The sequence below is a fragment of the Haliotis asinina genome, chromosome 9 (genome assembly GCF_037392515.1).
Source record: "Haliotis asinina isolate JCU_RB_2024 chromosome 9, JCU_Hal_asi_v2, whole genome shotgun sequence".
In the NCBI taxonomy this organism is placed as follows: Eukaryota; Metazoa; Mollusca; class Gastropoda; order Lepetellida; family Haliotidae; genus Haliotis; species Haliotis asinina.
This window is the reverse complement of record NC_090288.1, coordinates 1,599,565-1,626,317: the sequence shown is the minus strand read 5'-3', so window position 1 is coordinate 1,626,317 and position 26,753 is coordinate 1,599,565. Positions and strand designations below refer to the sequence as shown.

At 40.1% G+C, this 26,753-nt stretch overlaps 1 protein-coding gene across 1 annotated transcript in view; it reads right to left on the bottom strand.

The window, feature by feature from the left end:
- Positions 1 to 2,897: 2,897 nt before the first annotated feature.
- LOC137296029 (sarcospan-like) overlaps positions 2,898 to 26,753 on the bottom strand; it is a 48,303-nt gene continuing 24,447 nt past the window's right edge. The window contains exons 2-3 of the mRNA XM_067827666.1: positions 6,552 to 6,638; positions 2,898 to 5,350 (exon numbers count right to left, since the gene is read on the bottom strand). Of these exons, the coding sequence (XP_067683767.1) occupies positions 4,997 to 5,350; positions 6,552 to 6,638 (441 nt within the window). The 3' untranslated portion in view covers positions 2,898 to 4,996. The remainder of the gene's footprint in view (positions 5,351 to 6,551; positions 6,639 to 26,753) is intronic.

The window sequence follows — 26,753 nt, the reverse complement described above, 5'->3', positions numbered from 1 at the left end:
TAGGGGTAATAGTAGCAAGAGCTAATGGCCCAACCAAAGCCTTATTTACTAAATAAGGCTTTGTAGAGACATTTCTTGAAAGTGGTCCAGAACTGTCATTGTATATACTACTACACAGCTTAATCAGATATGTTCCACAATGGAACCCGAAAACTCATGTCTCATGTGATATCTCAGTGCTAAAATGGGTTACCAAGCATGACCCAAGAGGACTCTCATTGGCCTGTTGCATCTGTGGGACAATAAGGTGTGGCTATGAGGTGGGAACTCAGACTCCCAACAAGGTGTTGGCTCAAAGCAGGCTGCTCTGAAAGGCTATTATGACAAACAAATCCAAGCTTGGTCAGGAAATAAGGTTCTGTTTGTTGTTTATAACCACATTCAGAGATTATCTAGCTTTGAGAAGGTTGTGTGTAAATATTCATATGTGGACCCAAGGGTTAAAAAATCCCATCGCACAACACCTGGGACAAGTCAGTTAACATTTCAGGCAATCAAATAATGCAAATAAACTTGGATTTCATTTCGCGTCTGCTCAAAATGTACCTATTAAATTTCAGAATATTAAAGTAAAGTTATCTTTCTTTGCTATTATAGCTAAAAGGGATAGAATTATCATTAAAACGACCGCACGTTATCAGAAATGAGCGGTCCACTGTAACTTGATAATGCCTGCAAAATGCTTAACGACGGGCCATTATCAAGCCCGTTGTTAGGTGACGTCATAAAAACGTTCTTTTATAAAAACGTTCTTGGTCTTTTCAACTGCCCTCCTTCGTCGGGCAGTTAATGAAAGACCACGGGCTTCTGCAAATGATAATGCCCTGAAACATAGCGTTACCCTTATATTAATCACTAAACATTTACAGATTTGAAGATGTCATTATGTGACGGTGTTGCATTGGCCATACTAGATATACTCATGAATATGTACTGATAGGCAAAGATCCTTCGTTTTGCATCCCTTGTGATGAAAGAATCACAGCCCAGCATGTCCTGTTTCACTGCTGAATATTTCATCACAAAGGATAAATATTTTCACACACAAACTTTGAAGAATCTTTTTAACAATATTAGTTCTCATTTAATTATTGCATTTTAAAAAGAATTAGACTTGCTAACTGATTTGTAAATAGATAAATTTGTTATTACTGGAAGTTTGAATTAGTAACTGAGGCTGTTAATGGCTGTATCCTCGAGGGGGTATAAAGTATTGTAAACTTACTTTGCTCCTGAGAGGGTACCTAAGTCCATAGACATTCAAAGTAAACTGCAACTTTCCATGTTTTTAATCGTAGAATGCATGTCTTTTTTATGTATGGCTAGATTTCCTAAATTGCTAACAGCTGAAGGGATGATGTAAATCCAGCTAAGGTTCATGCAGGAAGCAAATGTACTGTAAGTCCCCATGGTCCCTAGTGTGGTGATGTACAGCCCGTATCTTATATTGTTTTGTCCAAATAGTGCTTCTAGTTTTAACTTTCCACACTAGTTTTAATTGTAACTGTGATATTCTAGCTGTTTTACTGTCCTTTGACCGCAAGGTTTTCCAATATATACATATTTCATTTTAACATCAAACATGTTCTTCTCACAATATGGTGGCAATATTGCTGATGAGATGTTACATAATGGTATTAACTCACCCACTCACTCCACTAAACATTAACATCAAATACCATGTTGATTTATTCTTTGAAAATTACATCATCATGATTATGTCATCAAAATCAGGGCACGTGGAAAATTAGTCAGAACAAGTTACTTTCTTAAAGTCATTTGCCCTCTGGCAAAAGGCTTTTAAAAAAATAATGAACCCCTGGGACCAGATGATCCAGTGAAGACCCGTGGAAGAATAGGCCTTCAGCAACCCATGTTCGCCATAAATGGCAACTATGCCTTTAAGAGGCGACTTACGGGATCAGGTGGTCACGCATGCTGAGTTGGATGACACGTGTCATTCGTTCCCAATTGCGCAGATTGATGCTCATGCTGTTAATCACTGGATTGTCTGGTCCACACTCAATTATTTAGTGACTGCCACCATATAGCTGGAATATTGCTAAGTGTACTGTAAAACCAAACTCACTCACTCACTCACCTGGGACCAGACAATACTGTGACTGACATTATTATCTGTGGGACCCAATGACAAGCAATCACTGATGCAGCAGGCCTCACGACCCAATCCTGTCAGTAGCTTCCAGAGACAAGCATGGGTCATTAAAGACCAACTGTAACCAATATCCTCATGGATTCAGACTGGAATGAGAACCAATATTAAACACAGTGATAGATCCAAGTATTTACCTCTCATTATTTGCTACTATGTCCAACAAATATCATCTGAGATGGTATAATGTAATGTGCAACTCGGTAATCCTACATCCTACCGAGGCCTTGCAGAACCCATCGTTATCATCTGCTCATAAACAACACAGGAAGTACTGCGATCAGGCCTCAATAAATATATTGCCATTTTTCAGTGACTTAAACATAAGTATCTTTAACAATGCTTGAGCGATAAAGTGATGGTCATGATAATGTTGCCAGGCTGACAGTTATGTCTTTCTGGGTTCGCCCTGTTTATGTCAGGCATCACATCCTGATGTTGGATATTACTCAGAACATCAACCACTGGTTTTTCTTGTCCTATTTTCTCCCATGATCAAACTGTAATATTCGCGACAGCATAGGGACAGTTAAAGAACAAGCAGTTAAAACTAAGTCACATTTTACATTCCAAACTTACATTCAAAATTTATCATTGACTGGTAGTTGTTATTGCATCTGTTTTATGTCTCAGTTTTATTTTATGCTAAACAATCTCACAAAAACAGACTATTTGTATACGAAATCCAACAAGTAGGATAACACACACTGACAGAACACAGGACACAGACTGAACTTCCATGTAATCACAACCGCTAGAATGAGAACCAGTCACAAAGGGAGACAATCTCTCGCCCTGCAAACTGAACATATGCAAACATAAAATACATCATAAATAATGCTACATATATATACAAAATGTCTTACAAGCTTTACACAGTAAATACCTCATGAACTTGCAGCAGTAACAAGATTAATGAACTGTCTCCTGCCCTCGGACCATGTCGACTTGTAGCGTGAGTAGCCTCAGTAAGGACATCTGTGATGCAGCATCAAGTTCATGTACACAAATACAGTTTCAACCATTGATCCTTCATCTCTCCAAGAGCAAACACTTCTCTAATAAGCAGTTTTTCTGTTGCATACTTATCGATCATAATTATTCTCTTACATAAACTGAACAAACTCTTTACATTAGAGAAATGTGTCAACAAAAAATTAAAAAAAAACACAAAAAAATCCCACAAACCGAAGATTCAAACAAAATTCCCTTGTTATATCATGACACAGGTTGTCATAGCAATACAGAATTCAAGGTTCCAGCAGCTTGCAATACCTGAGAGTAACTTAGCAACAAACAGGAAGTCATATTGGTGAGACTTGAGAATAGGTGCTGAATCGTGAAACAGTGTTCTTCATTTGTCAAGTTGTGAATTGTGTATAACAAAATGTGTTATAAAAGTTTGAAATACCAGAAATGAAGCTTGTGACCACTCTGTGTAATCCTAACTGTGAATACTGATCAACTGATCTGCAATATGTAGATTAAGAAAAGTGTGATCTTCTCCATATGTCTGTAACGCATAAATAGTCAATGAGACGTCATCTGTGAGCATGATGCAACAGCTAGTTGTTAGTAAACATTATAGACAACACCATAGAAACCGGCTTGTAACTTGTAAGTCCTGTTTTGGCTGAGTTGAGATAAATGAATGTATATCATTGGAGTACACTGAAATTGCTTTCCTGACAACTAAACATCTGTGTTTGATAATCCACATAGTATTCGTTTCCCTGACAGACCCAGAGCTGATCCTTCCAGCAACTGAGAGTAGCTCCAGCCAGCCTACTGTGTAAGAAGGCAATCACTGGGCTCCTTACATTTGTTGTAAATAACCAGGCATCACAGCAGTTGGAGTGAGTGTCATGGTGAAGGACACCAGAAATGTGTCTCCCACATTGGACCCATGTTGGGAATCAAACCCAGGTCTTCAGCGCAGTGAGCATTCACTTCAACCACTGGTCAACCTACATGCTCTCAAAACGTTGAAATACTTTGTCAAACAATAAACCAATGCATTCTCCCACCCCACACTAAAAAATGCTGAATCCCCATTAAAAATGCTCGTAATATTTCTGATTCAACCTCTTCATTCTCCTGAACATGTTTTCCTTGACTGAAAAGACAAATAGAATTAGCACTTTACATTGTATTCTAAAATGTTTGTTTTCTCATTACTCTCCCCAAAAATGTGTATTATTTGTTACGGTCTACCCCAAGAAACCTGGATTGTCTGATCCAAGGCATATGGGAATACAGAATGGGAATGGGAAACCAGATTCACACAGGATGAAATTATTCTGCTTTACATAAGTATACCACAAACATCTTCGCCAATAGCCTTGTCATGGGAGATAACTCTTCCTGGCATGTGTCAATATTGTACAAACAGGTTGTATCTACTCTGAACACTGTCCATGTCTGCGATATTTTATATTATTATCATATTTTAATGCGTTTTATGTACCACCCTATCAGGTCAAATATTAGTAGCACATCCAATGTCCGTTTCCGTGACAAACTTGAAATGTAGGTGAATCTGGCAGACAGATGTAAATCAGTCACATAACAATTGGCTACCTACTCATGTTAAGGGCATATTTTCTATATTGTGCAGCCCTAAACATGGATACACATCTATTTCACTACATCTATCATTCATACCAGAGCAATCGCATCACCTCAAGTAGTAGTAACCTCCACGCAAACCAACATACAGATGATTATTAATACCTATCCATGACCAGGGCCAAGTCTTAAACTAGTCATGCCCTTAACATAGATAAGTATCAGCATGTCATTCACTCCATAGATTCTGTCACATCACCTCATATAATTCTTTAAGGATTGTTGTCGGCGAAGTCCTGAATAAAACTTGCCATAGCGAGCTTGCCAGACAAGTATGACGAACCAGAGCGATATGATGAATCCTAACAAACACAGTCCTCCCATGATGAGGAGGTACAGTCTCACTTCCTCCTGGACAACATGACAGTCTTCCACCTCAAAATACTCAAACACACGGGACTCAAAGTCAGCTGTCATGGAACACAGGCAGTTGTTGTTGGAGAGGCGACATGTGGCGAATGTGAATATGCGGCTGAGGTGGATGACAGGGAAGGTGGTGGCAATGATGCAGAGGAAGATGGCCAGCACGGAGAAGAAGAGACACACGGCCTGCAACAGATCACCAAGCTGAATAGAAGAAGAAGGAACTGATCTGCCTTGAGTGAGTGAGTGAGTTTAGTTTTACGCCACACTCAGCAATATTCCAGCTATATGGCGGCGGTCTGTAAATAATCGAGTCTGGACCAGACAGTCTAGCGACCAACAACTTGAGCATCGACCTGTGCAACTGGGAACCGATGACATGTGCCAACCAAGTCAGCAAGCCTGACCACCTGATCCCGTTAGTTGCCTCTTATGACAAGCATAGTCGCCTTTTATGGCAAGCATGGGTTGCTGAAGGCCTATTCCACCGCGGGACCTTCACGTGTAGATCTGCTTTGAGGGTAAGTTCCCTTCAACAAATAAATATAGTGATTCTTTCAACATTCTGTTTATTTCAGATGCATCATGACATGATAAAAAGTTTATGGACAAACAACTTCTTTATTCACGTGATGTAACATATGTTTGGTGTGGCATGTTTAACAACGATACAAGAATCTGTATTGAAATGTTGCATCACCTGAATACCAAGTTGTTCATCCATCATGCTTGTCCTTATTAAGCTCTCCATCCTCTAAAACTTACACTCAAAGAAGTGTGTGAAAACAGCACCTAGTTTAAAGAACCCACAAACGTTTCTGCCGACAAACCTGATTAAGGGATATAACTCTACACAAATAGCTGTAATAATAACAATAATATGTGTATTTATAATGTGCTGAATTCCATACATAAAGCATGCTCAAAGCGCTACATTAGGTATTTTCCCTCGATCACCGGATGTCAATCTCAACAGCACATCGTATTTCAATCTCAACTCCCTGGGGAGTATACAACTCTTGCTGCCACTAGACGCACTGAGTTTATTGTGGCTCTCTCATCCTAACGAGGTACCCATTTGACAGCTGGGTGGACTGGGACACATAGTCACAGCACTTTGTCCAAGTTTACTGTATCACATCATGTGACAGGGCTAAGGTTAGATTTGAATTTCCTTGAGTTACGATGGTTTAACATCGCTTTTTTCAATATTCTATCAATATCCAAACTGTGGTACACACGAACATGCCTTCAAAAAAACTTTAATCATGGCTTCTACCATCAGGCTACAGAACTGATCACCATGATGAAATGAACTAGGAGTCTCAATATTCATAGCTTAAAGTATCACACACATCAACATGAAAAACACCCAGATTACACCCACCTTTGTAACAAATGCTTTCCTTGTCCCTGAGAATGATGTGAAGTTTGTGGCACAGTAGTATATACCCGACACTCCTGCAATGCACAGCTGAAACAGAGTAACAAAATGTGTCACATGTCGTGAACAGTTGTTATGGAGTAACACAATATGCCAGACATTCTGAATAATTGCAACAGAGTAACCCAATGTGCCAGAGATGGTGAATAGTTGTAACACAGTAACACAATGTGTCACAGATGGTGAATAGTTTGTAACATAGTAACACAATGTGTCACGGGCGATGAATAGTTGTAACACAGTAACACAATGTGTCACAGATGGTGAATAGTTTGTAACATAGTAACACAATGTGTCACGGGCGATGAATAGTTGTAACACAGTAACACAATGTGTCAGATGGTGAATAGCTGTAACACAGTAACAATGTGTCAGATGGTGAATAGCTGTAACACAGTAACACAATGTGTCACAGGCGGTGAATAGTTGTAGCAGAGTTACATAATATTTCACAGATGGTGAATAGCTGAGAAAATCTGACCACAAAACCGAGATCACCTCAGAGCATCCTGCACAAAACATGGAGCCTCCTGCACAAAACATGGAGCCTCCTCCACAAAGTCTTTTTCAAAAAACACAAACACAGACTTCACTACCCTACACACAGTCATGGGAGTCACCTGCGCAAAATATGGGAGTCTTCTTCGTAAAACACACAGCCTCCTTCACAAGACACAGAACCTCCTTCACAAGACACAGAACCTCCTTCACAAGACACAGAACCTCCTTCACAAGACACAGAACCTCTGCTACAAAGACATGGGAGTCTCCAAGACAAAATAAGTAATCTTCTAAAGAAATCATGGACACTTGTCTACACAAAGACATGGGATTCCCTCAAAACATACATTTCAACATGTGTACATCATCCTGTAAACAAATCAAATCAATTAATCAATAATGATTCAGAAAAACTGTGAATTATATACTAGTAGGTGCATATAGAGACAATATCCGTCTAGGGCAAGATAATGACACCTTGATATGACTGCTATACCCCCTACCCCCAACCCTCCCCCAGCTGATGATGCCTCCTGTTGTATACGGTAACTGTATTTACATCTGAACTCACCAGGGAAGTATACAGACATCTTGGCAAACATCACAAAATTTAACTCTCATAAATTGTTTAGAACAGAGTGTTGAGAATAGAAATTTCAAACTAAAATTAACATATATGGTTTAAACACTCAGTGATTCCTCCATGTTTAGGAGTACCCTGTCCATCAGTGTGAACCGTGTGACCAATCAACAGAATCAGTTAATTCACTTTCATCCTCTACCCACTTGAACCACTTCAAGACAGACTGCATTCTCACACAGGACGTTTTAAACGTTTTACGCTAGCTTTAAAATCCCTGAAATTCTTCATCCCGTTCATGGAAAATTCAGTGATCAGTTGCTATGGTTACATGGAGTTTTTTTAACAATAATTACATGTTGAGTGCCCTTGAATGCCTCTGTTATTGTATGTCTGATCAGCATCATTATTAAAGCTAGTTGGGATGGTTATTCCAAAGGCAGATCCAGAGGTGAGAAGGTGGGTTCGGGTGTGGTGTGTGTGTGTTCAGCACAAAGTTTATTAAATGACCATTGAAACTCTTGTAAAAATGAAATGTGCACCCTTTCCTTTCTTAAGAATGTGATTGAATGATTGGACAGTATTAAAAGCCACTTTAAGTGGGTTTTTATTCATTTTTTTTTTCAGTTCCATTACAACCTGCGAAAGAACCAAAAGTATGGTCAAGTTTTGAGTCAAAGTTTTGAATTATAAGTACAGGTGAGAACACTGGTGTCTTCTTGGTTAAACTGCAGCACAAAGTTCACATGGTATGAAACTCCCCAAAACTTCAGCCACACCACTGGGCTGGTTAGATGCAACATTTGCCATCCCTGCCCAAAACTTCCCTGATCCCCAAATATCTTCATATATACAAGTTTAAATTATAATCCTACCATCATGCAGGTGAATTTGAGAATCTAGGAGTCTGTGTTTTAGATAACCCATCCTGGGCGGTTGAGCAGGCAGGTATTTCAAACACTGGTTAACATGAAGTCAAGCTCACTGAAACAGGCCATAGAATTGCTTATATTTCACAAACAGACTAGACCTTTTTGTATGTCAGTGACTTCTGTCATGAGTACTCATTCCTAATAAAAATATAAAGAATATTTGGCTAAAAGGGAAAATTTCAACAATGTAATAAATTCTGTCATTTAAAATGAACTTGCTCCATGCTGGAGCTGAAAGCTGCTATTCTATCTTTGCCTGTTAGAGAAATCAAAGGTTTTTCCAGATAACATTACATAAATACATACACGGTCCCTGATAACCTAGTTTTGAAAGAGCCATTTTTTCTTTACTGTGTTACATGGCCTCACATTAACTGCACTTGGAACAGGAAGTCAGTTTTGAAGCAAGCAATTTCTTCTTTTTCAATCTAAGGCAAAAAATAAAATCAAACTTGAAATTAGATTCTAAAAGCCACATTTCATCTGACTGTTATACCCTCTACACCTCAATACTTATCACAGCAAACACGCCATAAACAAAAGCACATTCTTAAAACAAATCTGGCAGAAAACCAAAGGATTAATTTATTGTGGACTGTATACCTGTAACAACATTCAGTCAGTGTATACAGCTTTAGTGAGTAAGGTATGTTATACATCATCACCCCTGGCAACACCTACAGTAGGTGGACTGTATGTCTCTATAATATTCAGTCATTGTATACAACTTTAGTGAGTAAGGTATGTTATACATCATCACCCCTGGCAACACCTACAGTAGGTGGACTGTATGTCTCTATAATATTCAGTCATTGTATACAACTTTAGTGAGTAAGGTATGTTATACATCATCACCCCTGGCAACACCTACAGTAGGTGGACTGTATGTCTCTATAATATTCAGTCATTGTATACAGTTTTAGTGAGTAAGGTATGTTATACATCATCACCCCTGGCAACACCTACAGTAGGTGGACTGTATGTCTCTATAATATTCAGTCAGTGTATACAACTTTAGTGAGTAAGGTATGTTATACATCATCACCCCTGGCAACACCTACAGTAGGTGGATTGCATGTCTCTATAATATTCAGTCATTGTATACAGTTTTAGTGAGTAAGGTATGTTATACATCATCACCCCTAGCAACACCTACAGTAGGTGGACTGCATGTCTCTATAACATTCAGTCATTGTATACAGTTTTAGTGAGTAAGGTATGTTATACATCATCACCCCTGGCAACACCTACAGTAGGTGGACTGCATGTCTCTATAATATTCAGTCATTGTATACAGTTTTAGTGAGTAAGGTATGTTATACATCATCACCCATGGCAACACCTACAGTAGGTGGACTGTATGTCTCTATAATATTCAGTCATTGTATACAGTTGTAGTGAGTAAGGTATGTTATACATCATCACCCCTGGCAACACCTACAGTAGGTGGACTGTATGTCTCTATAATATTCAGTCAATGTATACAGCTTTAGTGAGTAAGGTATGTTATACATCATCACCCCTGGCAACACCTACAGTAGGTGGACTGTATGTCTCTATAATATTCAGTCAGTGTATACAGCTTTAGTGAGTAAGGTATGTTATACATTGCCACCCTTGGAAAGACCTACAGTAGGTGGACTGTCTGTCTCTATAATATTCAGTCAGTGTATACAGCTTTAGTGAGTAAGGTATGTTATACATCATCACCCCTGGCAACACCTACAGTAGGTGGACTGTATGTCTCTATAATATTCAGTCAGTGTATACAACTTTAGTGAGTAAGGTATGTTATACATCATCACCCCTGGCAACACCTACAGTAGGTGGACTGTATGTCTCTATAATATTCAGTCATTGTATACAACTTTAGTGAGTAAGGTATGTTATACATCATCACCCCTGGCAACACCTACAGTAGGTGGACTGTATGTCTCTATAATATTCAGTCATTGTACACAGTTTTAGTGAGTAAGGTATGTTATACATCATCACCCCTGGCAACACCTACAGTAGGTGGACTGTATGTCTCTATAATATTCAGTCAGTGTATACAACTTTAGTGAGTAAGGTATGTTATACATCACCCCTGGAAACACCTACAGTAGGTGGACTGCATGTCTCTATAATATTCAGTCATTGTATACAGTTTTAGTGAGTAAGGTATGTTATACATCATCACCCCTGGCAACACCTACAGTAGGTGGACTGCATGTCTCTATAATATTCAGTCATTGTATACAGTTTTAGTGAGTAAGGTATGTTATACATCATCACCCCTGGCAACACCTACAGTAGGTGGACTGCATGTCTCTATAATATTCAGTCATTGTATACAGTTTTAGTGAGTAAGGTATGTTATACATCATCACCCCTGGCAACACCTACAGTAGGTGGACTGCATGTCTCTATAATATTCAGTCATTGTATACAGTTTTAGTGAGTAAGGTATGTTATACATCATCACCCCTGGCAACACCTACAGTAGGTGGACTGCATGTCTCTATAATATTCAGTCATTGTATACAGTTTTAGTGAGTAAGGTATGTTATACATCATCACCCCTGGCAACACCTACAGTAGGTGGACTGTAATTCTCTATAATATTCAGTCATTGTATACAGTTGTAGTGAGTAAGGTATGTTATACATCATCACCCCTGGCAACACCTACAGTAGGTGGACTGTATGTCTCTATAATATTCAGTCAGTGTATACAGCTTTAGTGAGTAAGGTATGTTATACATCATCACCCCTGGCAACACCTACAGTAGGTGGACTGTATGTCTCTATAATATTCAGTCAGTGTATACAGCTTTAGTGAGTAAGGTATGTTATACATTGCCACCCTTGGAAAGACCTACAGTAGGTGGACTGTCTGTCTCTATAATATTCAGTCAGTGTATACAGCTTTTGTGAGTAAGGCATGTTATACATCATCACCCCTGGCAACACCTACAGTAGGTGGACTGTATGTCTCTATAATATTCAGTCAGTGTATACAACTTTAGTGAGTAAGGTATGTTATACATCATCACCCCTGGCAACACCTACAGTAGGTGGACTGTATGTCTCTATAATATTCAGTCAGTGTATACAACTTTAGTGAGTAAGGTATGTTATACATCATCACCCCTGGCAACACCTACAGTAGGTGGACTGTATGTCTCTATAATATTCAGTCATTGTATACAGTTTTAGTGAGTAAGGTATGTTATACATCATCACCCCTGGCAACACCTACAGTAGGTGGACTGTATGTCTCTATAATATTCAGTCAGTGTATACAACTTTAGTGAGTAAGGTATGTTATACATCACCCCTGGCAACACCTACAGTAGGTGGACTGCATGTCTCTATAATATTCAGTCATTGTATACAGTTTTAGTGAGTAAGGTATGTTATACATCATCACCCCTGGCAACACCTACAGTAGGTGGACTGCATGTCTCTATAATATTCAGTCATTGTATACAGTTTTAGTGAGTAAGGTATGTTATACATCATCACCCCTGGCAACACCTACAGTAGGTGGACTGCATGTCTCTATAATATTCAGTCATTGTATACAGTTTTAGTGAGTAAGGTATGTTATACATCATCACCCCTGGCAACACCTACAGTAGGTGGACTGCATGTCTCTATAATATTCAGTCATTGTATAGAGTTTTAGTGAGTAAGGTATGTTATACATCATCACCCCTGGCAACACCTACAGTAGGTGGACTGTATGTCTCTATAATATTCAGTCATTGTATACAGTTTTAGTGAGTAAGGTATGTTATACATCATCACCCCTGGCAACACCTACAGTAGGTGGACTGTATGTCTCTATAATATTCAGTCAGTGTATACAGCTTTAGTGAGTAAGGTATGTTATACATCATCACCCCTGGCAACACCTACAGTAGGTGGACTGCATGTCTCTATAATATTCAGTCAGTGTATACAGCTTTAGTTAGTAAGGTATGTTATACATCGCCACCTTTGGTAAGACCTACAGTAGGTGGACTGTAATTCTCTATAATATTCAGTCAGTGTATACAGTTTTAGTGAGTAAGGTATGTTATACATCATCACCCCTGGCAACACCTACAGTAGGTGGACTGTATGTCTCTATAATATTCAGTCAGTGTATACAGTTTTAGTGAGTAAGGTATGTTATACATCATCACCCCTGGCAACACCTACAGTAGGTGGACTGTATGTCTCTATAATATTCAGTCATTGTATACAGCTTTAGTGAGTAAGGTATGTTATACATCGCCACCTGTCACCCCTGGCAACACCTACAGTAGGTGGACTGTATGTCTCTATAATATTCAGTCAGTGTATACAGTTTTAGTGAGTAAGGTATGTTATACATCATCACCCCTGGCAACACCTACAGTAGGTGGACTGTATTTCTCTATAATATTCAGTCATTGTATACAGTTTTAGTGAGTAAGGTATGTTATACATCATCACCCCTGGCAACACCTACAGTAGGTGGACTGTATGTCTCTATAATATTCAGTCATTGTATACAGTTTTAGTGAGTAAGGTATGTTATACATCATCACCCCTGGCAACACCTACAGTAGGTGGACTGTATGTCTCTATAATATTCAGTCATTGTATACAGCTTTAGTGAGTAAGGTATGTTATACATCATCACCCCTGGCAACACCTACAGTAGGTGGACTGTATTTCTCTATAATATTCAGTCATTGTATACAGTTTTAGTGAGTAAGGTATGTTATACATCATCACCCCTGGCAACACCTACAGTAGGTGGACTGTATGTCTCTATAATATTCAGTCATTGTATACAGTTTTAGTGAGTAAGGTATGTTATACATCATCACCCCTGGCAACACCTACAGTAGGTGGACTGTATGTCTCTATAATATTCAGTCATTGTATACAGCTTTAGTGAGTAAGGTATGTTATACATCATCACCCCTGGCAACACCTACAGTAGGTGGACTGTCTATCTATCACACCCAGTCACTGTATACAGCTTCACTGAGTAGTATTATAAATATGTCACACATCATCAACCTTGTAAAACATTGATAACACTTCACTCACATCATGGAGTAAGAACAGATATTGTAATCATGTTTTGTTGGGCGAGCCACACTACCAGGGTATAGTGTTACCTCCCTTGGGGGGTTTCTGGTGCTGACTGTGTGTAAACCAAACAGACAAGTTTCCCATGTTGCTTCCCACAGAGGTACCATGTACACAGTGGTCATAATCCACAGTCAGCTGGCAAGGACAAAGTTATGGGGCTGATTTATATTTATGATCTGACACAGAGGTTCTGACAACATCTAACGATCTGTCAAAACAGTGTATGAGTAATATGGACAAACATTATGGGTAACAACTTATTCCTTATTACATGAGTGCGATGTTTCAACACAGATCCTTACAGATATTTCCAACAGGAAAGTTTGTCTATATTGTGCTTCCTAATGTCTGAATGGCACTCAGTGAGATGTATGAACAAGTCACAATGTATACTTGCTAAATAGTCCATGATGATTGGGAAAGAGTTGGTAAATAAACTTTGTTAAATGCCAGCAGTGACGGGTCATGTTTGACCTCTGTGTTAGGAAACTGTTTCTACAGTCGCTAGAGTGTCTGGGGTCAAACCATGCTGAACTTCAGCACACTGATCACATATACTGAGCACCTGCTGCACTCTGCTCTATGTTCTGTGGGTGTAAACACACCTTGATGTGCTGTGTGCCACGCCCAGCTAACACTGCATCAGGCTTTGCCGCCCATGATGTAATCTGTGACATTTTTCTGGTTTGCACAAAAGTTGGGATATCTATTTTCCACAATTACTAACACATTAGTGTTCAAATTGTCTTTTCTATGCTTAAACATGACATATACAGCATACAAACATACTAACCTGCAGCCGAAAGTACTAATCCACTGCCAACAGTATTAATCTGCAGCCGAAAGTACTAATCCACAGCCAACAGTATTAATCTGCAGCCAATAGTACTAACCTGCAGCCATCAGTACTAATCCACAGCCAACAATATTAATCTGCAGCCAAAGTACTAATCTGCAGCCAACAGTACAAACCTGCAGCCAACAGTACTAATCTGCAGCCAATAGTACAAACCTGCAGCCATCAGTACTAACCTGCAGCCAACAGTACTACTCTGCAACCAGTAGTACAAACTTGCAGTCAACAGTACTAATCTGCAACCAAAAGTACAAACCTGCAGCCAATATTACAAACCTGCAGGTAACAGTACTAACTTGAAGCCACCAGTACTAATCTATAGCCAACAGTTACAGAAATAAAGGTAATTATCACACAGTGTATTGAGATAATTATCACACCATCAGTGTATTCAGGTAATTATCACACAGTTGGAATATTCTGGTAATTATTACACAGTGTATTCAGGTAGTTATCACACAGTTGGTGTATGTAGGTAAGTATCCTGAACAAGGAGACAGACTGCACCAGGCCAACTCCTGACTCACCTGGGTTTGATCTCCTGGCAATGAAGAACTTCACATTAATCATTGTTTTATTGCTGAGAACATGATTCAGTAGGTCCTGGAGGTGGAGGAATTACAGTAGATTAAATAGATCCGGAACTTATCAGGCCTGATGGTTTCCTTATGGAAGAACTACGCTGGTAAATAGTTTGTACTGCTCACTGTGAGTTCATGCTGGATTCCACGCCTCCATCGGTCAGACTTAGGTCAAACCTGGATGTGGTGTTCATTCCAAGCTTGGAATTCTTTTGCACAAGTATTGTAACAATGGCAGCATTCTCAGTTTAACATTCCACTTTTATTGAAAGAATTTTACTAATGAAGCAAAAATAGCTCAAGGAACCAAACACTAGTAGCTCACATGTTTTTGTATGAGAATGTTTTGGAAACTCACAGCCATTGTAAAAAATGGCAAGTGAAAACCAACTTAAATTGTATATTTATTTACATATATATAAGTCTCCTAAAGATATTGAAGTCCCCTAAAGATACGTGTCTGTAGCAGAACCTATGTCAGAGCATGTCAGCATAATGTGTATTGAAGTCCCCTAAAGATACGGGTCTGTAGTAGAACCTTTGTCAGAGCATGTCAGCATAATGTGTATTGAAGTCCCCTAAGGATACGGGTCTGTAGTAGAACCTTTGTCAGAGCATGTCAGCATAATGTGTATTGAAGTCCCCTAAAGATGCGGGTCTGTAGTAGAACCTTTGTCAGAGCATGTCAGCATAATGTGTATTGATGTCCCCTAAAGATACGGGTCTGTAGTAGAACCTTTGTCAGAGCATGTCAGCACAATGTGTATTGAAGTACCCTAAGGATACGGGTCTGTAGTAGAACCTTTGTCAGAGCATGTCAGCATAATGTGTATTGAAGTCCCCTAAAGATGCGGGTCTGTAGTAGAACCTTTGTCAGAGCATGTCAGCATAATGTGTATTGAAGTCCCCTAAAGATACGGGTCTGTAGTAGAACCTTTGTCAGAGCATGTCAGCATAATGTGTATTGAAGTCCCCTAAAGATACGGGTCTGTAGTAGAACCTTTGTCAGAGCATGTCAGCATAATGTGTATTGAAGTCCCCTAAAGATACGTGTCTGTAGCAGAACCTATGTCAGAGCATGTCAGCATAATGTGTATTGAAGTCCCCTAAAGATACGGGTCTGTAGTAGAACCTTTGTCAGAGCATGTCAGCATAATGTGTATTGAAGTCCCCTAAGGATACGGGTCTGTAGTAGAACCTATGTCAGAGCATGTCAGCTTAATGTGTATTGAAATCCCCTAAAGATACGGGTCTGTAGTAGAACCTATGTCAGAGCATGTCAGCATAATGTGTATTGAAGTCCCCTAAAGATACGGGTCTGTAGTAGAACCTTTGTCAGAGCATGTCAGCATAATGTGTATTGAAGTCCCCTAAAGATACGGGTCTGTAGTAGAACCTTTGTCAGAGCATGTCAGCATAATGTGTATTGAAGTCCCCTAAAGATGCGGGTCTGTAGTAGAACCTATGTCAGAGCATGTCAGCATAATGTGTATTGAAGTCCCCTAAAGATACGGGTCTGTAGTAGAACCTTTGTCAGAGCATGTCAGCATAATGTGTATTGAAGTCCCCTAAAGATACGGGTCTGTAGTAGAACCTATGTCAGAGCATGTCAGCTTAATGTGTATTGAAGTCCCCTAAAGATACGGGTCTGTAGTAGAACCTTTGTCAGAGCATGTCAGCATAATGTGTATTGAAGTCCCCTAAAGATACGGGTCTGTAGTAGAACCTATGTCAGAGCATGTCAGCTTAATGTGTATTGAAATCCCCTAAAGATACGGGTCTGTAGTAGAACCTATGTCAGAGCATGTCAGCATAATGTGTATTGAAGTCCCCTAAAGATACGGGTCTGTAGTAGAACCTTTGTCAGAGCATGTCAGCATAATGTGTATTGAAGTCCCCTAAAGATACGGGTCTGTAGTAGAACCTTTGTCAGAGCATGTCAGCATAATGTGTATTGAAGTCCCCTAAAGATACGGGTCTGTAGTAGAACCTATGTCAGAGCATGTCAGCATAATGTGTATTGAAGTCCCCTAAAGATACGGGTCTCCTATGTTGGGGGTAGTAGTCAGGATCTCTGGGACATGACAAAAGGAGCAGAATTAATAACAATACTAGTTTACTTGAGTCTCTGGCTGTGTATCAGTTACTATGATTATACAATTTGATCTACTTTTACATCAGTTTGGGTTGTATAATACACAACCATTCCTCTACCTATGTTTATGTTCATCAAAAGATTATAGTTTAGATTTTAACAATTCCACATGTTAAAAACATACATCCCCTTCTGTGCTATACCTTCATAGTCGTTTTGTACCCACAACATCTTGAACGGCAAATTCAACTGTTGGTTTCAGTTCCAATGTGGCATTTAGTCATGGTCGCATGTGAGCGTATGTATTGGTTTTCAGTTTTTGACATAAACTCCATCCATTACAGAAAGAGTTTAAGATATGCTATTTACAGTTTCACAGCTTAGTTATTATGAAAAAAACAAATTAAATCCCACAGTTGGAATCGAAGTTACTCTTTCCTGCACTCTTATCACTTTAAACACATGTATATCTGTATACACCTTAAACACATGCACGGCTGTGTGCCTCACCAGCAACGTGTTGAACATCACCCACAACAGATTTACTGGGGATGAGATCTTTACGAGCTGTCAACGAGATCTGCCCCCTGGTGGCAGGGAGGGGAACTACATGTTCAACATCCCTGGAACCCTACCACCAATTACACGAATTATCACCTAATTTGAGATGTTTGTGGTCTAATGGTAGAGCACAAACACATGCTAACACCATGCTGTCCATAAAAGCCATCAAAGATAATTCCTATACTCCAGCTTCTGCCTGTAACCAGCAGCTGAAATGTGTTGTCTGCGACAGTTAGAGAGCTTGTGTTGACTGATACCAGTAGACCATAGATTCCGCATGGAAGAGCTATAACTAATATGAATCGGCAACTAAAAACAGCAAAACATACATTGAGACACCATGAAATAATTATTAGACATTCATCCTATTTGTTTTCATAAATGAGATAATCTTGAGGCATGTTCATATGGATCACCTTGTCTTTCCAGGACAAGTCAGAGATGGATAAAGCGGTATTTAGGTCCAACTGCAAGTGATTCTCAGACAGGGATGAACACTGATCAGTTCCACATGGCCACATTGCCTTCGTATTTGTGAAGGTCATCTCCGTTCTTTTTGTGTTAGTTGGCAAATGTTTTGGCCTGAAAGTCAATATAAGTGGTAAAGTAGTTAAAACGATTTTCAACTTCAGGACCAGTTTTACTTGCTGAGTAATGTATTTCAAACAGATTCACAGGTCATACCATCAGAGAGGTGTGATTTTGAAATGGTACTGATAGATCATTCTTGAAAGTGGTTCATGGAAATTTCGTATGTTACTCATTATTTCTTCAAACATCAATGAAAAAATGTTTCTTAAAAAAATCGAGTAAAATAAAAGAAAAAGAGAAAATGAGACAAACTTTTAAACTATTATTCAAACTGAAGTTTTGTTCTAATCTCAGTTGATGGGTCAATGTTTTGCATCTGCAACTCTCAATAAAATAAGAGTGTGACAATATGGTTCCAGCACTGTACTGGAGTCAGTTCTTTAACAGGGACACATAATTCCAGTTCCTTCATTTCTATATAGGACCATCTAAGCCTAACCACTAATGTCTGAAGAAAGTTTGGAACCAGCTGTCCATTCCCTGGCTGTCTACTAAGTTCCCAGGAAGCCACATTGGCATCATCTCAGATGAGCCAATCTATACATCCACATAATCCAGTGCAGTAACCACAAATTAATTTGTAAGATATTTGATGAGCTTCTGGCATATTTGCACATGTTAAGTTAGAGTAACATTCAGTATTCATCATTAGTTCAGCTTATATTGAAACCATGTTCACTGTCACCACTACTGACATAAAGGTTTTACACCAGTTTCAACAGTATGCAAGTCCTCCTATGACCGTGGACACCAAGAACTGGCCTCACTCATCAATGCTGTCTTTCAGCTGAAGAAACAACAATCCTTGAAGAACAAGGCTCCTCATCAAGCATCCTGAATAACGAAGTTGTCTATAACTTGTCTTAGTCACAATACAGCTGACATATTGCCGATGTCCCTTACAACCTAATCTCACTTGACCAATCACTATGAGGGGATGTCAAAGAGTAGCAAGCCTCACCATGACAATGATGTAAATGCAGCTGTTTTTTCCTATTTTCTACATAATATCTGTCAACCTCAAGCAAACTGGTTTGCTGTGTACCAGCCTCACAATCCCTATTTTGCTTGACTGCTTATCTTGGTACTAACCAAAAAATGAAAAATCTGCAATACATGCATTGCAAACTTCAGGAAACAAAACATGCAAGAAACATTTTGTGTGTTTGAAGTGGGAATAAGTCTGCAAAAATCAAACAAATATATTAAAGTGCATAAAAAACAAATTGAAACTACATTCACATGTTAAAAAGACTCCCCCTTCATGGCCACAGTGCCCACCCCTTTCCAGATGCCGTAGTCTTAGGGGCATAACTGATTCTAATGTTTTCACTTTTCATACATGATGCCAAAGGTTAAAGCTAAATACTGAATAGTAACACAAGTGTCAGCTCCCATTATACTGTAAACAGTGCCAATATCTGAACACAGTGTTTGTGAAAGATCAAAGTGGGGTCTTTTGTCTAAATCTAAATCAAGCAATCCACAAACTGATTATGACAGGCATACATTCAAAACCATTCTGAACATTTTTTATATATTATCTGAGGCCATACCATTATCCAACAGGTACCAAATGATATATTGTTTTCATTTCCTGCAATTATCTTACAAATCTTATTATCCTCCAGTGTGTTGTGATGACTCGTATCTCATTAAAAACATTACCCACATTTGTGAAACTCTGGATATGGCTTTGCTAATGATCCCTTCACAATAAAATGGTATTTTTACAAACACTGGATATTGAGAATATAGTTAGGTTCACTACTTTTTGACACACACCCTCATAAGCTAACCATCCAGTGTCTTCTATCACCTTGGTTTCCTTCCCCACATGGGAACAATGTGTGAAGCCCATTTCTGGTGTCCCTCCTGATATTGCTGGAATGTTGCTGAAAACTGCATAAAACTCACACCCAACCACCCACTCACTCACTCACTCACTCACTCACTCACTCACTCACCAGGATAACCATCAAATGTGAAAGTGAGGCCTGAGGACTTCTGTTTTTTCCAGAGATCCTTTGCACCAGTGACAAGCTGATAACCTAAACTAAAAATGCTTTCTGGTTCAACTTGTTTATTATACAAGGTCACAACATTTCCAGACAGCTCCTAGTCTCTCCTTCAGGTGAAGTGAAGCATCTGATTCCACCAGCTTCTAAATGCTCTTGAAACAACTTATAGCTGATAACCTGTTAAATGAAATCATTTGTTTGTTGAAACAATAAGTGAGACACAAATAGGCCCAGCATAACACCACAGCTTTGTGTGATGAGTCTAAGTTATGTTCCAGAGACTGTAACAAGGTTGAGGTCATGGTCTGTACCCACTGATGGGAGAAAGCTGGATGCTGTGTTGAGAAACACTTTGAAATACTGAGTACCATAGGTCATCTGACACCATGCTCCAACACTACAGGTTTACATGATGTCTGGTCCACTGGAAGTAGTTGTTCCACAAATAGTATTCTGCCTCCAACAAACAAGCTGAGAGTACTTCTAACCACTGAACCACTTCAAGTGTGTTCTTATCGACACATGACCATACAAACAGTGTGTTTGATAGATCTAAGTCTTATCACACTAAGATGTGCTACTATTGTCAATGGCACCACTCCTCAAGTCTAAACCCTGAAGGCTTCAAATCATTAATGGTGTACTGAACTAATGTGAAAACAGGCAACTTTTGAGATGACGTTTTCTTTTCTTCATTTTTTTCATATTTATTTTGGGTTTCTATGGGAGAGTCATGTCATGAAGAGTGAAAAACATGACAGAAAAACCCTAGATATTGATGTCTTCCTGTTCAATACAGGCAGCAAGCTTGTAAACACTTGCAACACGTGTGAAGGCCTGATCATCCATTCAACATATTTTTTCATGTCAAGCCATGGTATGAAACTCAAATAAAGTTTAGTCTGATCACTGGGCTGGTTAGATGTATAACTTGCCAGTCCTGATCAAAACTTACCTGTCCACAAAATATCTTCAATTACATGGCGAAATTTTAACCCGACCATTTCACAGGTGAATTTGATAATCTGGCAATCAGTGTGTTGAAAATAACCAATCCCTGGCAGTTGGGCAGGTATAACCCATCCCTGGCAGTTGGGCAGATATTTTGACTGATCAAGCGATTTAATGAGTAATCATTTTTCAATCAACTCTGATTAAAAAGAAAGGCCAGTTCACACTGGCAATCTCAGTTTGTAACAGCAGGTTAGCTGATTGGCTGCTGTGTGAATGCTGATCCACTAAAGGGAGGTAATAAAATTGTCATCCATAGATGCATCCAGGGTACTTGTGGAGATTCAATGGAACATATACTCTGAAAGCCCATATAAGTCTAGAAAATGTGGCAAGTCTCAATTTCCAGTTTCTGAAAATGAAGACTGTCTCTCGATTCTCTTCATTATATTTTTCCCCATTATGAACTGTTTTCTTTCTGGATAATATTTTCATTTCAGGGATGAGCTGTAAGTCTGGGCTAGATTTTTAAAATCAAACCTGGGCCTAATTAGTATGCTAAGCCAACACTTAAACCACTGTGTCACCTCAATCCATGAAACAACAGTAAGACAAGTTAACACACATAACGTATTGCTGCCTACCATCAGCACATCAGCCAGTGTTTGCCCTTAACCCTGAAAAGCTGCTGACCCTAAGGACCCAGAACCATTAAAAGTTGTGGGTCTTGATCAGAATGTGAAGACCCCGTTGTTTTAACTACTGTATTAGTAATTCCCATATGAAAAAAATATGTCAAAATTGCCTCTAAAAATGTCAGTCATTCCACTTACAGGCAGCAGCTGCTGGTCGAGATTAAAACTAGAAATTACTAAATGATATTTTCTGATGAATAATACTCTTAGCTATTGGGGATAAAAAATGCTGTTAGCTGTAAGGACCAGCAGGGAACAAAATATATGGGTACAACTGGTATTCACAGACTTGAGGCCTAAGGACTGACAATAGTCTCGAACACCTTAGCAGGTGAGCTGTGCATGGCAGACCATTACCCATCCATCACAGAGCAGTTAGTTATCTGGTAGAGGAATAGATGGACCTATCTATGTCACTCTCACATATTACAGGTGGCATCTCATCACTCAGCCTAATAACATCACAACTTGACCAGTCCTGCTTCTCATTACCCATCCTCGGTAATCTAGGGTTTAATATCTTCTTATGTTCTGATAAACATCCTTGACCTCAGACTATACATAACACGATAATCATTTCATTTTGAAATATATTGGGTGAAAAATATATAACATTGTTATTTGCCTATATGAAACTAAAATCAGCACAAAAAATGTTTTAAGAAAAATTAAATTGAGTTTGGTAGCAAGACTCGGATGCAGGAAGTGACTTGGTAATACAGTTAACTGCCTCTGTGGAGCTTGGTAGCGAGAGTCGGACTAAGCAAGAGACTTGGTAATACAGTTAACTGTCTCTGTGGAGTTTGGTAGCGAGAGTCAGATGCAGCAAGAGACTTGGTAATACAGTTAACTGCCTCTGTGGAGTTTGGTAGCGAGAGTCAGATGCAGCAAGAGACTTGGTAATACAGTTAACTGCCTCTGTGGAGTTTGGTAGGAAGAGTCGTATGTAGGAAGTGACTTGGTAATACAGTGAACTGCCTCTGTGGAGTTTGGTAGGAAGAGTCAGATGCAGCAAGTGACTTGGTAATACAGTTAACTGCCTCTGTGGAGTTTGGTAGCGAGAGTCGTATGTAGGAAGTGACTTGGTAATACAGTGAACTGCCTCTGTGAAGTTTGGTAGGAAGAGTCAGATGCAGCAAGTGACTTGGTAATACAGTTAACTGCCTCTGTGGAGTTTGGTAGCGAGAGTCAGATGCAGCAAGAGACTTGGTAATACAGTTAACTGCCTCTGTGGAGTTTGGTAGCGAGAGTCGGACTAAGCAAGAGACTTGGTAATACAGTTAACTGCCTCTGTGGAGTTTGGTAGCGAGAGTCGGACTAAGCAAGAGACTTGGTAATACAGTTAACTGCCTCTGTGGAATTTGGTAGCGAGAGTCGGACTAAGCAAGAGACTTGGTAATACAGTTAACTGCCTCTGTGGAATTTGGTAGCGAGAGTCGGATGCAGCAAGGGACTTGGTAATACAGTTAACTGCCTCTGTGAATTTGGTAGCGAGAGTCGGACTAAGCAAGAGACTTGGTAATACAGTTAACTGCCTCTGTGGAATTTGGTAGCGAGAGTCGGACTAAGCAAGAGACTTGGTAATACAGTTAACTGCCTCTGTGGAGTTTGGTAGCGAGAGTCAGATGCAGCAAGAGACTTGGTAATACAGTTAACTGCCTCTGTGGAGTTTGGTAGCGCGAGTCAGATGCAGCAAGTGACTTGGTAATACAGTTAACTGCCTCTGTGGAGTTTGGTAGCGAGAGTCGTATATAGGAAGTGACTTGGTAATACAGTTAACTGCCTCTGTGGAGTTTGGTAGCGAGAGTCAGATGCAGCAAGAGACTTGGTAATACAGTTAACTGCCTCTGTGGAGTTTGGTAGCGAGAGTCGGACTAAGCAAGAGACTTAGTAATACAGTTAACTGCCTCTGTGGAGTTTGGTAGCGAGAGTCGGACTAAGCAAGAGACTTGGTAATACAGTTAACTGCCTCTGTGGAGTTTGGTAGCGAGAGTCAGATGCAGCAAGAGACTTGGTAATACAGTTAACTGCCTCTGTGGTGTTTGGTAGCGAGAGTCAGATGCAGCAAGAGACTTGGTAATACAGTTAACTGCCTCTGTGGAGTTTGGTAGCGAGAGTCGGACTAAGCAAGAGACTTGGTAATACAGTTAACTGCCTCTGTGGGGTTTGGTAGCGAGAGTCGGACTAAGCAAGAGACTTGGTAATACAGTTAACTGCCTCTGTGGAGTTTGGTAGCGAGAGTCAGATGCAGCAAGAGACTTGGTAATACAGTTAACTGCCTCTGTGGAATTTGGTAGCGAGAGTCGGACTAAGCAAGAGACTTGGTAATACAGTTAACTGCCTCTGTGGAGTTTGGTAGCGAGAGTCGGACTAAGCAAGAGACTTGGTAATACAGTTAACTGCCTCTGTGGAATTTAGTAGCGAGAGTCGGACTAAGCAAAAGACTTGGTAATACAGTTAACTGCCTCTGTGGAATTTGGTAGCGAGAATCGGACTAAGCAAGAGACTTGGTAATACAGTTAACTGCCTCTGTGGAGTTTGGTAGCGAGAGTCGGACTAAGCAAGAGACTTGGTAATACTGTTAACTGCCTCTGTGGAGTTTGGTAGCGAGAGTCAGATGCAGCAAGAGACTTGGTAATACAGTTAACTGCCTCTGTGGAATTTGGTAGCGAGAGTCGGACTAAGCAAGAGACTTGGTAATACAGTTAACTGCCTCTGTGGAGTTTGGTAGCGAGAGTCGGACTAAGCAAGAGACTTGGTAATACAGTTAACTGCCTCTGTGGAGTTTGGTAGCGAGAGTCGGACTAAGCAAGAGACTTGGTAATACAGTTAACTGCCTCTGTGGAGTTTGGTAGCGAGAGTCGGACTAAGCAAGAGACTTGGTAATACAGTTAACTGCCTCTGTGGAGTTTGGTAGCGAGAGTCGTATATAGGAAGTGACTTGGTAATACAGTTAACTGCCTCTGTGGAGTTTGGTAGCGAGAGTCGGACTAAGCAAGAGACTTGGTAATACAGTTAACTGCCTCTGTGGAGTTTGGTAGCGAGAGTCAGATGCAGGAAGTGACTTGGTAATACAGTTAACTGCCTCTGTGGAGTTTGGTAGCGAGAGTCAGATGCAGGAAGTGACTTGGTAATACAGTTAACTGCCTCTGTGGAGTTTGGTAGGAAGAGTCAGATGCAGCAAGAGACTTGGTAGTACAGTTAACTGCCTCTGTGGAATTTGGTAGCGAGAATCGGACTAAGCAAGAGACTTGGTAATACAGTTAACTGCCTCTGTGGAGTTTGGTAGCGAGAGTCAGATGCAGGAAGTGACTTGGTTATACAGTTAACTGCCTCTGTGGAGTTTGGTAGCGAGAGTCAGATGCAGCAACAGACTTGGTAGTACAGTTAACTGCCTCTGTGGAATTTGGTAGCGAGAGTCGGACTAAGCAAGAGACTTGGTAATACAGTTAACTGCCTCTGTGGAGTTTGGTAGCGAGAGTCAGATGCAGGAAGTGACTTGGTAATACAGTTAACTGCCTCTGTGGAATTTGGTAGCGAGAGTCGGACTAAGCAAGAGACTTGGTAATACAGTTAACTGCCTCTGTGGAGTTTGGTAGCGAGAGTCGGACTAAGCAAGAGACTTGGTAATACAGTTAACTGCCTCTGTGGAGTTTGGTAGCGAGAGTCAGATGCAGCAAGAGACTTGGTAATACAGTTAACTGCCTCTGTGGAGTTTGGTAGTGAGAGTCAGATGCAGCAAGAGACTTGGTAATACAGTTAACTGCCTCTGTGGAGTTTGGTAGCGAGAGTCAGATGCAGGAAGTGACTTGGTAATACAGTTAACTGCCTCTGTGGAGTTTGGTAGCAAGAGTCAGATGCAGGAAGTGACTTGGTAATACAGTTAACTGCCTCTGTGGAGTTTGGTAGCGAGAGTCAGATGCAGCAAGAGACTTGGTAGTACAGTTAACTGCCTCTGTGGAATTTGGTAGCGAGAGTCGGACTAAGCAAGAGACTTGGTAATACAGTTAACTGCCTCTGTGGAGTTTGGTAGCGAGAGTCGGACTAAGCAAGAGACTTGGTAATACAGTTAACTGCCTCTGTGGAGTTTGGTAGCAAGAGTCGGACTAAGCAAGAGACTTGGTAATACAGTTAACTGCCTCTGTGGAGTTTGGTAGCGAGAGTCAGATGCAGCAAGAGACTTGGTAGTACAGTTAACTGCCTCTGTGGAGTTTGGTAGCGAGAGTCGGACTAAGCAAGAGACTTGGTAATACAGTTAACTGCCTCTGTGGAGTTTGGTAGCGAGAGTCGGACTAAGCAAGAGACTTGGTAATACAGTTAACTGCCTCTGTGGAGTTTGGTAGCAAGAGTCGGACTAAGCAAGAGACTTGGTAATACAGTTAACTGCCTCTGTGGAGTTTGGTAGCGAGAGTCGGACTAAGCAAGAGACTTGGTAATACAGTTAACTGCCTTTATAAAGGACATACTGATGATGGATACAGAGATCTGTACTGTTCCACCATCACTTGCTGTATATTGTATTTAGAACCCAGATAATACATAACTGTCATAATGAACTAACATTAGCGGACCTTGTGAGCTCAATATATCCATACTTTCCATGCTTACGATGTTGATCACTGGACTGTCTGGTCCAAACTATATCATTTACAGACCGCTGC